Source organism: Orycteropus afer, unplaced genomic scaffold (genome assembly GCF_000298275.1).
Source record: "Orycteropus afer afer isolate SDZICR_OR568_19922 unplaced genomic scaffold, OryAfe1.0 scaffold00541, whole genome shotgun sequence".
Taxonomy (NCBI): Eukaryota; Metazoa; Chordata; class Mammalia; order Tubulidentata; family Orycteropodidae; genus Orycteropus; species Orycteropus afer.
The window spans coordinates 1,301,125-1,317,854 of NW_006922128.1; the positions used below are offsets into that span (position 1 = coordinate 1,301,125).

A 16,730-nucleotide genomic window follows, 5' to 3' on the forward strand; every position below is an offset into this window, starting at 1 on the left:
GCCCAGCCAGGGCCCGCTGATGCCGTCACAGCAGAAACCAAGGGGGCATTCAGAGGGACAGGGGCTACGAGGGGACGGAGGACCAGAGCCCCGACCGCCTGAGCCACTCCGACTCCGGCAAGTGAGTCGGCGGCCTGCTGACAGCGGGGTGCGAGCAGCCGCCTCACACGCTTGGGACTGGGTGAAACTGAACCGTGACCACCACAACCGCATGGCTGGGCCGGGCCGGGCCAGGTTCAGTTCTGGGGCCGTGGGGGCGGGGGCTCAGCAGCAGGGGGGCTCTGTGGTCGGCGGGGTCCGGGAAGCCCCCCATAATGGAGAGCGGAGCCCAGGAGGAGCTTTGGCGGGAGCCACCCCGCGGTCACAGCCATCATCCAGGAGGCGTGGGGCCGCCGCCCACCTCCCACACCCACGCCCTGTGCCCCGCGTTAGGAGTAGATGGTGATGACCTCCCGGCCGCCGCCACGGACCAAGAGGACGCGGTTCAGGCCCTCGGTCAGGACCTCGAGGAACTCCATGTCTGGGTGAGAGTTGAGGAACATAAAGTCCTCACAGCGAGTTCAGAGAAGGGTGACTCGCAGGAGGGGCACGTGTAAGGAAGGGCGAGCGGGCTGGCAGGGAGGGGAGGTGGGCAGTGGGGTCAGAGGGCCTGGGGGAGGGGAGGGAGAGGCGAGTGGGGGGAGGGCAGCAAGGGGGGGGCAGAGGGGACGGGAGGTAGAAGGGAGTAGGGGGGGCAGCAGAGGGGAGTGGGGATGGGCAGTGGGGTCAGAGGGGCCTGGGGGGAGGGGAGGGAGGGAGAGTGGGGGCAGCAGAGGGGAGTGAGGGGAGGGCAGCAGAGGAGGGCAGTGGGGCCAGAGGGGCCTGGGGGGGAGGGGAGGGAGAGGGGAGCGTGTTACTACTGTCTTCGTGGGTGTTAGTGGGTGACCCTCCCAGCACTGCCCCTCGTCCCTGGCTCCTGCACATTCTTCCTTGAAGGCTGCCAGACCCCAGAACCCACGTGGGCTCACACCGCTCCAACCTGAGTGTCTCCCCGACCTCTTGGGCCCCACTGCCGATCCCTCAGGGCTCCCCAGTCTTCATAGTTCAAGGACCTGTCTCCAGACACAGAGAAGGGAACTCACCCCCACCCCAGGTTCTATTCCCAACCAGACGTATGGGGCCAGGCGGGCACCCCCATACTCTGGCCATGCCCAACCCCAGCCATGTCCATGTTAGGACCAACTGGCTCCATCTCCCTCAACCTGAGTTTCCCCACCCCAGTCTCAGCTCTGGTACCCCTTCCTAAACAGAGGAAGCCAAGCTGGGAGCCACTCAGTCCCCACCAGGAACCGGAAGCAAGGCCGGAAGGATACAGTTCTCATCTCCCTGCCGGTTCTTGGGGGGCCCCGGCATGTTCAGCAGCACGAGCTGGGCGTCCTGGGACTTGCTGAGGACGACACCATTGAGCTTCACAGCCGTGTGCATTCTCCTGACATTGGACTGGTTCCTACAGGAGGGGACGGGGGTCACTTGGGCACACACGCTCACACCGGCACACACAACCTACCACCACGCTGACACCAGTACTGTGTTCACACCGGCACACACTCACACCATGCTCACACTGGCACACACGCTCACACCGGTACACACGACCCAGCACCACGCTGACACCAGCACCGGGCTCACACAACCTACTACCACGTTGACACCAGCACTGTGTTCACACCGGTACACACACCACACTCACACTGGTACACACGACCCAGCACCACGTTGACACCAGTGCTGGATTCACACCAGCACACACTCACACCACACCATGCTCACACCGGCACACACGCTCACACCAGCACACACTCACACACCATACTCACACTGGCACACACGCTCACACCAGCACACATGACCCAGCATCGCTCTCACACCAGCACCAGGCTCACACCAGCACAACCTACCACCACACTGACACCAGCACTATGTTCGCACCAGCACACACTCATCAGCACACGCTCACACAACCCAGTACTGCACTCCCACCAGCACTGCACTCAGTCAGCCGCATGCCCACACCAGCACCATACTCACACCTGCACCAGGCTCACACCAGCCGCATGCTCACACCAGCACCAGGCTCACATTGGCACACACGACTAGCACCATGTTCACACCCACACTGTGCTCACACCAGCAGTGTGCTCACATCATGTGCTAATACCACATGTGTGCAACCACACATGCACCAACACACCACGTGCTCACACCACGTGCCCTGTGTTCACTGGCACCACGCTCTAACACCATGTGCTCTAAGCAGCACTAACGCACACAGGTGGTGCCCTGAATCCCGACCTGTCTCACGCCCGTGACGATCTGTCTCGAGGGCTGTGTGAGAACATGTCAGAATTCAGAACCCTGGTCCCAAGGCTGCCACAGCCACGGCCCATGCCCGTCGCTCATGGGCTGGCACCATCTGCTCCACACGGAGGAGGCCGCCGACAGCTTCGCATCTGGGCTCACGGCAGCTGCCAAGTTTCCAGTGTTTACACCACCAGTCTCCCTCGGCAGACGGGGCCGTCTGGGCGAGTGTGTGTCCTGCTGCAGGAGACGCACCTCCCCACCTGGGCCTCCCCGGCTGCCTGACTCCAATCACTTGTCCAGCCAGGCCTGCACACTGAGGAACCAGTGCTCCAGGGAGCACGCGGGGTGGGCCCAGAGCAGCCAGCACGCCCCCCACGACAACGACCCAGCACAGCCCTCATCTTGGGTCACACCCCCTGCAGAATCCACGAGGGTTCACAGGGTCACAGTCCCACCTGCCGCCCTCAGATGAGGCTGCTGGTGCTCGGGACAAGAGGGAGGAGTGGACAGAGAGGTCACAGTACACGGCGTCAGGGAAATGCTGCAGGAAGCGCCAAGCTCACTCTCAGTTAATCCAACAACCCCCAATCACCCAGGGAAAGGCAGGAGGGGGGCCCTACTTCTCTTTCAGGTCAATCTGCAAGATGAGCTCAGGGCCTCAGTCCCTGTGGCCACAGCCGAGCACCTGGCATCCAAGACCCACACACAGGGCCTGGGTGAGACCACAAGGACAACATGCTGGGACAACAATTCTAGAAAAGTTTGTGTGGGCTAACAGAGGGAGAGAATTGCATGTAACTTCAGAGCCACAGGATTGGGTCTAGGTGGACCCTTGGTTTGGGGGCAGCACCCACCCCCCGAGCACAGATTGAGGCTGGGAGCAGCCCTGAGCCCAGGAAGCAGCGGGCATGGGTTCTTATTCCGAGACAGCTGGGTCTGTGAGCCATGGGACCAGAACGCATTATAGACACAGTGTCAGGAGAAGTGCTTTGGAGACAGCTCTGGCCACCATGGGGTTTGGGCCACCATAAGGACACAAGCCACACAGATGGACAGAGACACAGACAGAGATGAGTGAGCAACCGCAGGGCCAGGCCTCCCAGGGACGTTCCTGCCTTCCTGCCCACGCCTGGCCCCATGTGATCCCACTGGCTGTGTGACCCGTAGGCAATGGCCCACTGGCTGTGTGACCGTGCAAACCTACTGGCCATGCTCTCCTGGCTGTGTGAGCCCACTGGCCATGACCTCCCCAGCCGTACGATCCTCCTCCCAGCTTGGTGACTCCTGACTGAGTGACCCCTCCTGGCGACAGCCACGTGCCCCTGGCTGCAGACCTGCTGGCGCTGACCCCAATGAGAGCCACGACCCACCAGGCTCTTCCATACAGAGTGTAAGGAGGCAGCTTCCCAGAGGACCTGGCTTCACGCAAGGTGGCAGCACCACCAGGAACCAGGTGCCAGGTGAGCTCCATGGCGAGCATCACCCGGGACCGTGACGGGCGCCCGGGACCGTGACGGGCGCCCAGGACCACGACCGGCACCCGGGACCACAACAGGCGCCTCTACGTGCCTCTGCTCTACGGGGTGCGACGAACAGACTAGCACGCACAGAAGCACAAGGCCCCCCAACCCCTCAGCTGGCGTCCCTAGGCCCCGCTCTGAAATTCAAGTTAGAGGATGAGTTCCAGAATGTTCTGAGAGCACGGGAGGAGGGGAGCAGACTACACAGCACTGACACGGCAGCACGGACACTCGCACGCAGGCACACAGCATCACGGCAAACATGCAGGAGCAGGCCCAGAAGACACAGAAAAGCCGAGTGACTTACAGGTTTCCCCACTCACTACGTGGAAGGACGGAAGGAACAGACAGCAGTTAGCAGCAAGCTTGTGGGCGAACCCCACCCGGCACCTGTGCTCCGTGCGACCCAGGCAGGGCCCCTCCACATAGGGCCCCTCCCCCCCAAGGCTCTCCCAGACACCCCGAGTGACGTGACAGTACATCTCTCGGGCCACCCCAGGGGGAGACTGAGCAGGACCTTGGCAACCTCTTTGATGTGGCCCACGGCTCCCTGGTGGCCCCAGGTCCTGGGGGCCACTGTGCCAGGTCAGCAAAGAGAAGCCTGTATAGCCAGGGGTCAGCACTGGGGCCTCATGTCTACCTAGGGCCTGGGGTCCTGGGTATCGCTGTGTGGGGAGGGGAACAGGAAGCCTACACAACCAGGGGTCAGCAGGGGGCCTGACGTCCATCTAGGGCCTGGCATCCTGGTGTCACTGTGTGGGAAGGGGACAGGGGACACCACACCACCAGGGCACAGGGCTTGACGTCCATCTAGGGCCTAGGGTCCTGGGTGTCACTGTGTGGGAAGGGGACTGGGAACCCCACACAACCAGGGCATGGGGCCTGAAGTCCACCTAGGGCTAGCCTTTCTGAGCCAAAGCAGCACCTACCCCTCAGCTACTGGAGGGAACCCCCTGCATGGTGAGTGGCCCTGCCGCCAGTCCCGTGTGACCCAGCTGGGCTGTGGGTGGGTTACTCACGGCTTCAGGCTGAAGATGTCCTTGAAGCCCGCCATATTGGCGTCTTTAACCTTGTGCTTCTCAGCGACCAGCTTCTCCTTGGTCCAGGTCATCTGCACCCGGTCTGGTGTGGGCGGGGCTTGGGTCTTGGCAGCTACGGCCGACGCCGTGTTTCGGTCATGAATCAGCTGGGCCTGGTTAGGAGGGACGGGCGGTGGCAGCACCCCCAGACTTCACCCGCCAGCCCTTCCCCCAACACCTGCCTGTGTAGAAGGTAACAGGCTGAAGGAGTAAGGACCGAGGGCAGGTGTCCTGCTGGTGGCCTCCCAGGCACGGCCTCGGTCCCTTCCTGCCTTTCCTCCCCGCAGCTACCAGGGAAGGACACAGCCAGCATCCTGGTTACAGAAAAGCCCAGAATGCTGGCAGCTCCTGGGAGTCCCCCCCAGGTCTCTGCACAAGGGGCAGCAGCGCCACACACCAGTGTCCCCCAGGCCCCCCCGCCTACCCACCCACTGGTCCACTCAACCCCTCAGTGGGGGGGGAGGCCATGTCCAGGGTGCAGCGCGTGTCATGGATGGTGTGAACATGGGGGGACAGGGGTGTTGTTACATAGCACCTAGGGAGCCATACGCAGGGAGATGGGGGACCTGGGGGGGTCAGGGCGCCTGGGAGGAACAGAGGCAGAGCCTGGCCGCAGACAGCGACCAGGTGGGCGTCGGGGAGGGGACTGTGGGAGCCCTGTGGCGAACCTGCAGGAGGGGGCAGCAGACGCAGTGTTCAAAGTGGGGGAGCTGCAGGCCACCCTGGTCAACCAGGGTGTGTGGGGGGAGGGGCGGGCACTCTGAGCCCCCCGCCCCCTGTGACAGCAGCCTCATGAGCATTTTCTGCAGGTGACAGTGGTGGGTCCAGCGGTCCAGCCAGCGTCCTCAGGCCTCTACACAACAGTCCCGCTGGGACTCCGTGCTTCCAAGTGTCTCCCCTCCCCTGCACTGTGTGGGTGTGTGGGGGACGTGGGTTCCTCACTTTTCACTCCCACTCATTCTTGGACTATGTGCAGGTGCGTGGGGGGTCTGCAGGCGTCCCCTCCTTTCGCTCCTACTTGTTCTGGGCAGAGTGTGGGTGTCTGCAGGCGCCCCCTCCTCTCGCCCTGCCCCCCATTCTCGGACAGTGTGTGGGTGCATTGGGGGTCTGCAGGCAGCCCCTCTCCTCGCTCCTGCTCATTCTCGGGCAGCATGTGGGTGTCTGCAGGTGTCCCATCCTCGCCCCGATCCCCATTCTCGGGCAGCACGCGGGTGTCTGTAGGCTCCCTCCCCTCACCCTGCCCCCCGTTCTCAGGCAGCACGTGAGTGTCTGCAGGCGTCCCCACCCTCGCCCCCCCCCGTTCTCGGGCAGCACGTGGGGGGGGGGCCTGGGCGCCTCACCTCCCGCTCCCGCTCGTTCTTGGACAGCTGCATCTGCTTCAGCATCTGGGACCTTTGCTCCATCATCAGGGTCTTCTCGTAGGTGAAGGCGGAAATGTCATTTTCAACCTAGAAATGACAGAGCATAGAAGTCACCAGCATGCTCTCGTCCTACTCCTGGCTTTGAGGAAGGCCCTGGGTGACAGGAAGTGTCTGTGTGACCCTGGGAGCTTCTCCTGCCTTGCCCTGTGTGTGAGGGCAGGGGTGTGTGAGTGTGGTACATGTGTAAGGGCAGGGGTGAGTGTGGTACGTGTGAGGGCAAGGTGTGTGTGAAAGCATGGTGTGTGTGTGAGGACAGAGGTATGTATGAGACTATGGTACACATGTGAGGGCAGGGGTATGCATGAGAGCATAGTACACATGTGAAGATGGGTGTGTGTGAGAGCCTGCTGTGTTTATGAGGGCAGGGGTGTGTGTGAGAGCGTGGTACGCACATGAAGGCAGGGGTGTGTGTGTGAGTGTGGTATGTGTGTGAGGGCAGGGGTATGTGTGAGTGTAGTACGTGTGTGAGGGCAGGGGTGTGTATGAGAGTGTGGTATGCATGTGAGGGCAAGGGTGTATGTTATAGTATGGTACGTGTCTAAGAGGTCTGTGAGTGTAAGGTGTGTGAGTGAATGTGACTGCAGGTGTGTGCAGGAGGTGTGTGTGAGCAAGTGTGAGTGTAGGTGAGTCAGGAGACAGTATAAGCGAGTTTGAATAGGAAGTGTGTGCGAGTGAGCGTGTGCGCATGTAGGTGAGTAGGAGAAGAGTGTGAGTGAGTCAGAAGAGTGAGTGTGGGAGTGGGAGTGCAAGAGGCAGGTGTGGGAGCGAGGGTGTGAGAGCCCTAGGCGAGCGTGGACACGGCGGGTGTGTGCACGGGGTGCGGTGGGAGTGGGTGTGCGAGTGCACACAGTATTCCCCAGCCTCGGGCCGGCCTCTGTCCTCCACTCAGTGTTCCAACCCTCTGCTGGCCCTGAGCGTCTCCTCTGACCACATGGACTTCTTGTCACCAGATTTTAACCTTCCACCGCACCACCTCCATGCAGTAGTCACGCCTGTCCCTGTCTCTCTGCCGTCCAGTGTCCCCGGGTCCCTGTGACCTCCCAGCCTCTCTGCAGATGGCTACAGCCTGGCCTGGCTCTCCGTGACAGACAAGCTCAGGCCAGCCGTGCCTGAGAGCCGCCTGTGGACCACCTCAGTTCCGGCACAGGCCCCAGGGGAGGCTGGCCGGGCCTCCGCCCCGACTGTGCGGATGGGCCTGGCTGGTCCAGGGGCAGCGTGACTAGAAGGAAGTGCCCGACCTGCTGTCCCAGGCAGGAGCTTGTGGTCCTGCAGGCTGGGCCACGCTGAGGGCTGGAAGAGCAGCGGTCCACTCTCCACCTCAAAGGAGATCTGATCCCGGCCCTCACACTGCCCACTCACACCTCACCGGACCCCACCCCTGGACCCCAGCCGCTCTTTGTCCCCATCCAACCCCATGACGTGCGCTCACACCCCCCCGCCAACACCTTGCTGAGTGCTCTCCTTGCCTGACCCCGAGCCGCGTGCTCACCACATGCCACTCTCCGTCCTCACCCAACCCCAGGCTGCTTTCCAAATTGGTTTTGCTGTCTGAGGCCCTCCCCTTAACGGAGGGCAACACCAGCTGCCCTGTGAGTTCTGCCCTTGTGAACATGTGCAGCCCCATGCACCCATGCACCGGCAGGAAGACCCGTCACCTGGTGGCTGACGCACCTGATGTGGGGCCCAGACGCCCCCCTGCATCATGTCACCATCTCCAAAGTTACTTCCACAACTTAGGTCACTCAGCAGGACAACTACCAGACCAGCAACACCCCCGGGGTGAGCTGTGGAGTGAGGCCCCCACGACCAGGAGTCAGGGGACCCCACAGTCTTGAAGGGGTAATGGCAGTCCATCTGAGGCACCAGACCCTAGAGCCACAGAGGGACAGAGCCACCTGACGGAGCTCCCAGAGGACAACGTGAGCGACAGCATCCCTAAGGCAGTTCCGGGTTACAGCCCAAGGCAGAGAGGGGACACCCAGGAGTCCGTAGGGAGGAAACCGAAAGACCCAAGCCTGGCCTCTGGACTCCCTCCCACACACGCAGACACCCCTACACACACACCTTGAGTGTGGCTGCACCCGGCGACGCTTCCACAGAGTGAGGGAAAGAGAGAGAGGGTCACAGAGCGGACCTCCCGAGGCCTGTGAGCAGGGGCAGCCCCTGTGATAAGCTGGTCACACCCCCGAGGGCGTGACAAGAAGCGCCGTGCCCCTCCAGTCTTCTTCCCAGAAGCCCACAGCCCAGTCCACCCGTTACGGACGGGCTGGTGTCCCAGAAGACACGCTGACGCCCTGAGCCCTGTCTGTACACATCTCGGCCGGCAGAGCTGCCCGGGATGGGGGTCCTGCTGGGTGGCCCCAGGAACAAGCACTCATTAGGCGGACCTGACCTGGGACAGGGCCAGAGATGCCTGCCCTCAACACTGTCAAGGTCGTCTCAGACGAGGGAGCCACAGAAACCGTCACGCAGGGAGACAACGTGGATCCTGGGGTGGGGGGGTCCCCGAGTCACGACGCGTGAACCACAGCCACCATATGGTGTCAGCACCGCCCGCTCCGCACCTTCCTGTAAACCTGATGTTCTTCCCCGACACCCTCTCCCCGGGTGCGGACAGTTACACGCTCGCTGCTACCTGGACCCGCAGTTCAAACACACCCAGACACACCTCAGAAGACGGGCCTCGAAAGCCCCCCGGAGTAGCCCCCACCACGCAGCACACATGGGGCCGTGGTGTGGGCCCCCACTCACACAGCACGCCACGACGCCCCGCGGTGCGGGTGGGGGGGCAGCGAGCTCACCATCTCGACCACTTCGACCTCGGCGCTGATGCGCAGGTGGTACAGGAACACCTGCAGGTCCTTCTTCATCTGGATGCTGTTGTCGTCCACCTGGGCCACCGTGAAGATGCGCATGCGGCACTTCCTCCACACCTGGGGGCGGAGCAGGCGGGCCGGTGGGCGGGGCGGGGCCGGGCCACCAAGTCCCTCCCCTCCCCCATGGGGCCTGTGCCCAGGACGGAGCAGGTGGCCCACCTTCCCGACCTCCACCCCCAGTGAGTCACAGATGAGCACGCAGGCCAGCACCAGGCAGCCTACCACCCCTGACTCCTGTTCCCCTTTGCTTCTCACCCCTCTGCCCCACCACTTCCCTGTAACAGACGCCCAGTGTGTGACACAGACACGCCCCCAGTGACAGATCCCCCACCCCATGTGATGTAGACCCATGTGTGACAGAACCCCCACATGCACAGACACCCCCCCATGTGCACAGACTCCCCTTCCGTGTGCACAGACACACACCCCCATGTGCACAGAACTCCCATGTACACAGGACCCCCCGCCGTGTGCCCCGACCCCACCTTGTGCTGGCGCAGCAGGAAAGGCAGCAGCATCAGCATGCCCCCGTCGTGCACGACCCACCACACGTCGATGTGCCCGTCGCTGAAGCGCTCCTGGTTGGTTGGGAACAGGTCCACGTTCTTGGCCACCAGCAGGGCCTGCTGTGCTGCCGTGGTGTCCCGGACGGTGTCTGTGGAGGGTGGGCAGAGCGGCGAGTCGCTGGGCAGACGTGGCACAGTGTGGGTGACATGCAGGGTCCCGCACAGCCCTGCCCAGTCGCCACGTGCCAGCCCCCGCCGCCCTGAGGGAGGGGCGCTACAGGCTTCACCCCCAGGCCGCCTGGACCCCATGTGCCTGGGCAGCCACAGCGCCACACCCACCGACGAAGTTCTTCCAGGAGAAGGGGTTGTCGGCCTGCCTCCAGGCGTCCGGCCAGGCCATCAGCACTGTGTTGTGTTTCATCCCCCCGAGCCCGGCCGACTGGATCAGGTGGGACGTGCCGTCCCGCACGCTGGAGGACACCACCAGCTGGCAGAACCCCTTGGTCTTCTCCACGCCCATCAGGGACCGGATGTTCTGCAGGAGACGGGGGGGCGAGGGGGAGGGCAGCAGTGGGCATGTGTCCCATCCCCCACCACAAGGGTCCTCAGGTGTGGCATGGTGGAACCACACAGGCCAGCCCGTGCCTGAGAGCCAGGCAACCCAAACACCCGCAGAAAGCTACGAGGCTTCACTAATTCAGCAAAGCTGCCGGGTGTCAGAGCCACACAAAAACCAGCTGTGTTTCTGTGCACCAGCGACGGACAATCTGAAAAGGAGTAAGGACACTTCCCCTTAGTTACATCTTGAAGAATGAAGTACCTAAATAAACATAACCAGGTATGGGAACCCCTTTCCACAGAAACCTATGGACAGTGCTGAGAGACACCAGAGGCTACCGTACATGGAGACACCCTGTGCCCCTGGATCTGGGCATTGGCAGGTGCCATCAAGTTGGCTCTGACCCACAACCTGTGTACAACAGAACAACACTGCTCGGCCCTGTGCCACCTTCATGATGCTGGAATCCACTGTAGCAACTACGGTGACAATCTGGAGGCTGTCTGTCCTAGTTCCCTGGTGCTGCTCTGACAGGAACATGCCACAAACGGGATGGCCTGAACAAACCAGAGTTCATTCTCTTACAATTTTGGAGACTCCAAGTCCGAGTTCACAGTGTCAGGCTCGAGGGGCAGAGTGAAAGCCCCTCGACCTTGGGGTTCAGCTCTGCCCCCTGCTCCCGGCCCACTGGAGCTAGAGGCTTTTCTTCACTCAGACAGCTGCTGGCTGCTGAGGCTGAGAAGCCCAAGGTTGACAAGGAAAAAGGCACAGTTCCGATGTTACCAAACCACATGGCAGGCCATTAACTTAAGTCCATTGAAAGTCCCAAGATCAGGAGAACATGGCAGGCTGGTGAACAACGACACGGCTATGTGCAGGGTTGAAGCGTGCCGTAAGCTAGAGACCATTCCAAAAGCTGCTTCTTATATACAGTGTGGTGGTCATGTTTTGGGGTCAACTTGGCTGGGCCTGGCTGAGTGGCTGGGCAGCTGGAGGTAGTATTCCCCATGATGAGACTGGTCATCAGCTCCATGGTAGAATCTACTGGGAGCCTTTGGGACATGGACTGCTTCCTGTACATAAGGAGGAGCCTTGGGGAACGGTCTCTACATCGTGGCATGCTTGGACCCTGCATGTAGCCATGTCATTGTTTTTAGCAGCCTGCCATGCTCTGCCGACCTGGGAACTTAAAATGGACCTGAATCAATGGCCTGCTGTGTGGTTTGGTAACATCGGGACTGTATTATTTTACTTGTCAACCTTGGGCTTGGCAGCCTCAGCAGCCAGCAGCTGTCTGAGTGAAGAAACACCTCTAGTTCCAGTGGGCCGGGAGCAGGAGGCAGAGCTGGACCCCAAGGTTGAGGGGCTTTCACCCAGCCCCTAGAGCCTGGCACTGTGAACTCGGACTTAATGCCTCCAAATTGTAATAATATATACCTGTTTGTTAAGGCCATCCCATTTATGGTATATATTCCTGTCAGAGCGGCACTGTTGTTGTTGTTGTTGTTAGGTGCCATAGAGTCATTTCCGACTCATAGCGACCCCATGCACAGCAGAATGAAACACTGCCCAATCCCACACCAGCCCCACAATCCCTGCTATACTTGAGCCCATCATCGCAGCCACCGTGTCAATCCATCTCGTTGAAGGCCTCCCCCTCTTTTGTCGACCCTCCACCCTACCAAGCATGACATCCTTCTCCAGGGAAGGGTCCCTTCTTACAACATGACCAAAATAGGTGAGACGAAGTCTGGCCATTCTCACTTCCAAGGAGCATTTCGGGTGCACTTCCTCCAGGACAGATCTGTTAGTTCTTTTAGAAGTCCACGGTACTTTCAGCATTCTTCGCCAGCACCACAACTCAAAAGCATCAACTCTTCTTTGGTCTTCCTTATTCATTGTCCAGCTCTCACATGCATTTGAGGCGATTGGAAATATCATGGCTTGTGTCAGGCGCACCTCAGTCCTCAAGGAGATATCCTTGCTCCTCAGCACTTGAAACAGTTCCTTCACAGTTGACTTTCCCAATGCTACACATCATCTAATGTCCTGACTGCTGCTTCCGCTGGCATTGATTGTAGAACCAAGCAACATGAATTCTTTGACAACCTCAATCTTCTCTCCATTTATTGTGATGCTGCTCATTGGTCCAGTTGTGAGGATTTTTGTTTTCTTTATATTGAGACGTAATCCATACTGCAGACTGTATTCTTCAGCCTTCATCAGTAAGTGGCTCAAGTCATCCTCACTTTCAGCAAGCAAAGTTGTATCGTCTGCATATCTCAGGTTGTTAATGATTCTTCCTCCAATCCTGATGCCACGTTTTTCTTCACATAGTCCAGCTTCTCAGATTATTTGCTCAGCATATAGATTGAATAAGTGTGGGGAAAGGATACAACCCCGATGCAATCCCTTCTTGATTTTAAACCATGTAATGTCCCCTTGTTCCGTTCGAATGACAGCCTCCTGGTCAAGGTACAGGTTTCTCATGAGCACAATCAAGTGTTCGGGAATTCCCATTCTTCTCAGTGTTATCCATAATTTGTCATGATCCACACAATCAAATGCCTTTGCATAGTCAATAAAACACAAGTAGACATCTTTCTGCTGTTCTTTGCCTTGAGCCAAGGTCCCTCTGACAACAGCACTAGGTAACCAGAACACGCAGGAAGCAGACCACATCCCTACAGCAGGTACTCAGCTCTGGCAGCGTAGTGCCCCAAGCATTTGACTGCCGACCAGAAGACTGGCGGTTCAAACCCACCAGCTACTCCTCGGAAGAAAGGTTGGGCGATCTAGTTCTGTAGTGATACTGCCTCGGAAACCCAAGGAGGGGTCGCTGTGAGTCGGGTCCGACTCCACGGCAGTGGTTGGGTTTGTTGCAGCCCCAGTCACTTACACCACGGAGCTGACGACCAGTCTCAGCACAGGGAACAGCTACATCCAGCTGCCCAGCCACCCCACAGGCCCAGCTAAGTTGACAACAGCCTCAACCACCAGTGTCCCTTGTTTTCACTGACCACCTACTGTACCTACCATGGTGTTTCCTTCCAGTGACTGATCTTGCCTGACGGCATGTCCAAAGGCAGCCAGCCAGAGCCTCACCAGCCCCATGTCCCAGGAGCACTCTGGCTGCACTTCCTCCGAGACTGACTTCCTCGCTCTCCTGGAGGTCCACATGGTCTAGTCCGTATTCTTCACAGATACCAGACTTTGAATGCAGCTACAGGCGTGCCTTAGACTTAATCTTGTGATGACGCCAATGCTACTCCAAGCCACCTACAGAGTTAACACATGCCTACCAAAATTCCAACAGGCTTCTTTGCAGGAATGGAAAAGCCAATCCTCAGACTCATATGGAATTATAAGGGGCCTCAAACACCCAAAACAATCTTGAAAAAGAATAAAGTAGGAGGACTCACACTTCCTGATTTCAAAACTTGCTATAAAGCTACAGTGATCAAAACAGTGTGGTAATGATAGACAGACAGACATTCAGATTAAGAGAATAGCACTGGAAATCTAGGTGTGAACTCATGCATGGGTAGTGGACTGCCTTTTGACAGGGGCCAATCTACCCACTGGGGAAGGACCAGCCCCTTCAGCAAACAGTGGGGAAGGACCAGCCCCTTCCGCAAACAGTGGGGAAGGACCAGCCCCTTCAGCAAACAGTGGGGAAGGACCAGCCCCTTCCGCAAACAGTGGGGAAGGACCAGCCCCTTCAGCAAACAGTGGGGAAGGACCAGCCCCTTCAGCAAACAGTGGGGAAGGACCAGCCCCTTCAGCAAACAGTGGGGAAGGACCAGCCCCTTCAGCAAACAGTGGGGAAGGACCAGCCCTTCCGCAAACAGTGGGGAAGGACCAGCCCTTCAGCAAACAGGGATGGGGCAACTAAATCTCCACAAGCAAAAGCCTGGCGTCAGATCCCTACCTCACACCCTTCACAAAAATGAGCTCAAAACTGACCAACAGTCTAAACATAAGAGACAAAAACTTGAAACTCTTACAAGGAAACGGGGTGAGTTTTCATGACCTTGGCTTAGTCAATGGTTTCTTAGAAATGACATCAAAAGCATGAAAAACAAAGGAAAATATAAAGTGGTCTTTATAAACACCTGTGCAGTGGATATAATCAACAAGGTGAAAAGACAAGAATGGGACAAAGTATCTGGAAACTACGTATCTATCAAGACTTTGACATCCAGAAAATATAAAGAGTGAAGACTTAACAAAAAAACACAAACATCCCAATCACTAAAGGACTTGACATTTCACCCACGAAGAAATACAAACACCCAACAAATTCACAAAAAGATACCCAGTGTCCTTAGCCATTAAAACACCAGCCTAAGGCACCATGAGAAGCACCTCACCCTTACCAGGACGGCTCTTGCTGGCAGAGAGAAGGTGAGCACTGGCGAGGGTTTTGGGACACTCGTACCTGGTCTGCTGCTGATGGGAGCATAACACGGTGCAGCCACATGAGTGTGCTTGAAGGCACTGCACTGTACACTCAGAAATGGTTGAAATGGCAAATCTCATGATGTGTATATGTGTGTGTGTACACGCGCACCACTCCATGAAAGGAAAACGGGGTGATCTAGCTCCATAAAGATTTACTGCCTTGGAAACCTGACAGGGGTCACTATGAGCTGGAATCAACTTGATGGCAGTGGGTTGGTCTTTGGTTTGGGGGTGTGTGTGACACGTTCCAGCTGGAAATCATACGCGCTTGACCCCCTTGTGTGAACCACATGGGCAATGGCAACTGGTGAGCACCCTCGGCCACTCCCCACCCACCTCCTCGGCGCGCTGGGCCTCGGCGTGTTTGTCCAGGTAGGTGCCCTCGAGCACAGAGCCAACGATGGTCAGGCCCTTGCCGGCCTTCAGCTGGGCGGTGAAGGAGAGCAGCCGCGGGTGCATCACGGCCTGCTCCTCGTCCAGGCTCAGCATCACCAACACCTGGGGCCTGCGGGGGCCACCACAGGGCTGTCAGCACACGGGGGCTGACACAGGGATAGTCGGCACAGAGGTGGTCGGCACAGGGGCCCAGCACGGAGGCAGTCAGTGTGGGGGTGGGGACAGCATGAGGGCTGTCAGCACAAGGGTGGCAGTACGGGGACAGTCGATGGGGGCAGTCAGGATGGGGCAGTCAGCACGGATACCTGGATGCCATGACGGCGAGTGCCCAGTGTGGGGCTGTGCCCAGGGTCCCTGTGCAGACACAGCAGTGGCCCTGCCATGAGCATGTGGGGCAGAGGCCGTCCACGTCCACACAGGCATCCAGCAAGTCCCCTTCCACAGGGAATGTGTCCCACGGCAGATGACCACCCCAGGGCCGACAGTCAGTTGGAGGGCAGTGCCCAGTGTGGGGGCTGCAGCCCGGGGCAGCACCCTCTGCCAAGCCCTGGTGCCGGGCTGTGGGACACTCATCACGCTCAGAACCCTGACCCAGGGGTAAGCAGTCTGGGGGAAGGATGCGAGGGGAGTTCCCCATGCAGCTCCTTTAACCAGGCTCTGGACGCCAGAAGCTGGCCGCTGGCACACTGAAGGACACCGGTCAGGCCTGGGCCCCTGCAGTGGCACTCACCTCCAGTTCTTGGTGTGGGGGGGGCCGTGCTCCACACGGAGCAGTGCGTAGCGTGCGGCGTTCAGAGAGAGGCCTCGGATGCCATCTCCCCACTCCTTCTCCGCCCTACAAGGGGGACGCCGGTAAGCCTCCACTAGGCTGAGCACAGGGCTCTGTGCCACTTCTGTGACACCAGAGAGGCCAACGGCAGGAGAGGCAGGACGTGGGCAGGTGGACCACCGGGGTAGGCCAGGGAGTCCGCCTCCCTGTCCTGGTGTCAGCTCTCCCTCATGAGGACAGGGGCTGGGCTAGGGCATCTCACCTGTATCAGGGCACCCCTCTCCAGTGAGCCAGGGCAGGTCACCCAGCTCTGCCCCCTGCTCCCCAGGTGGGGTGCTCACCCAGCTCCGCCCCCTGCCCCCCAGGTGGGGTGCTCACCCAGCTCCGCCCCCTGCCCCCCAGGTGGGGTGCTCACTCCACTCTGCCTCCCCAGGCCAGGTGCCCTCCTGCCCCCCACCCCTCCCCTCCCAGGCTCACCCGCGGTACTCGATGTACTTGTAGATACAGCCAGCAATGAGCATGGCGCAGAGGGCGTAGTACCAGGAGCAGATAAACATCAGGGCCAGACACAGACTCATCCCCAGGAAAGACAGCGTCCTGGGCAGGAGTGGGGGTGGGGGTGATCATGCAGCCCGCCACCACCGTCCTGCCTGCGGCCGCAGCCACCAACAAGGGCACGCAGCCACCACAGTGGAGACGACATGGTGACCCCAAGAATACTCAGCCAGCCTGCCAGGACTGAGCCCACATCACGGGCCCACTACCTCCACCACCCCGACCCCGGACTGAGCCCACATCAC

At 59.5% G+C, this 16,730-nt stretch overlaps 1 protein-coding gene across 1 annotated transcript in view; it reads right to left on the reverse strand.

Annotated features, from left to right (window-relative positions):
• Positions 1–428: 428 nt before the first annotated feature.
• Positions 429–16,730, reverse strand: part of SLC12A7 (solute carrier family 12 member 7) — a 58,971-nt gene continuing 42,669 nt past the window's right edge. The window contains exons 14-23 of the mRNA XM_042782954.1: positions 16,408–16,527; positions 15,892–15,996; positions 15,102–15,270; positions 10,082–10,277; positions 9,722–9,891; positions 9,162–9,293; positions 6,280–6,387; positions 4,880–5,052; positions 1,353–1,486; positions 429–520 (exon numbers count right to left, since the gene is read on the reverse strand). Coding sequence (XP_042638888.1) covers positions 429–520; positions 1,353–1,486; positions 4,880–5,052; positions 6,280–6,387; positions 9,162–9,293; positions 9,722–9,891; positions 10,082–10,277; positions 15,102–15,270; positions 15,892–15,996; positions 16,408–16,527 — 1,399 coding nt within the window. The remainder of the gene's footprint in view (positions 521–1,352; positions 1,487–4,879; positions 5,053–6,279; positions 6,388–9,161; positions 9,294–9,721; positions 9,892–10,081; positions 10,278–15,101; positions 15,271–15,891; positions 15,997–16,407; positions 16,528–16,730) is intronic.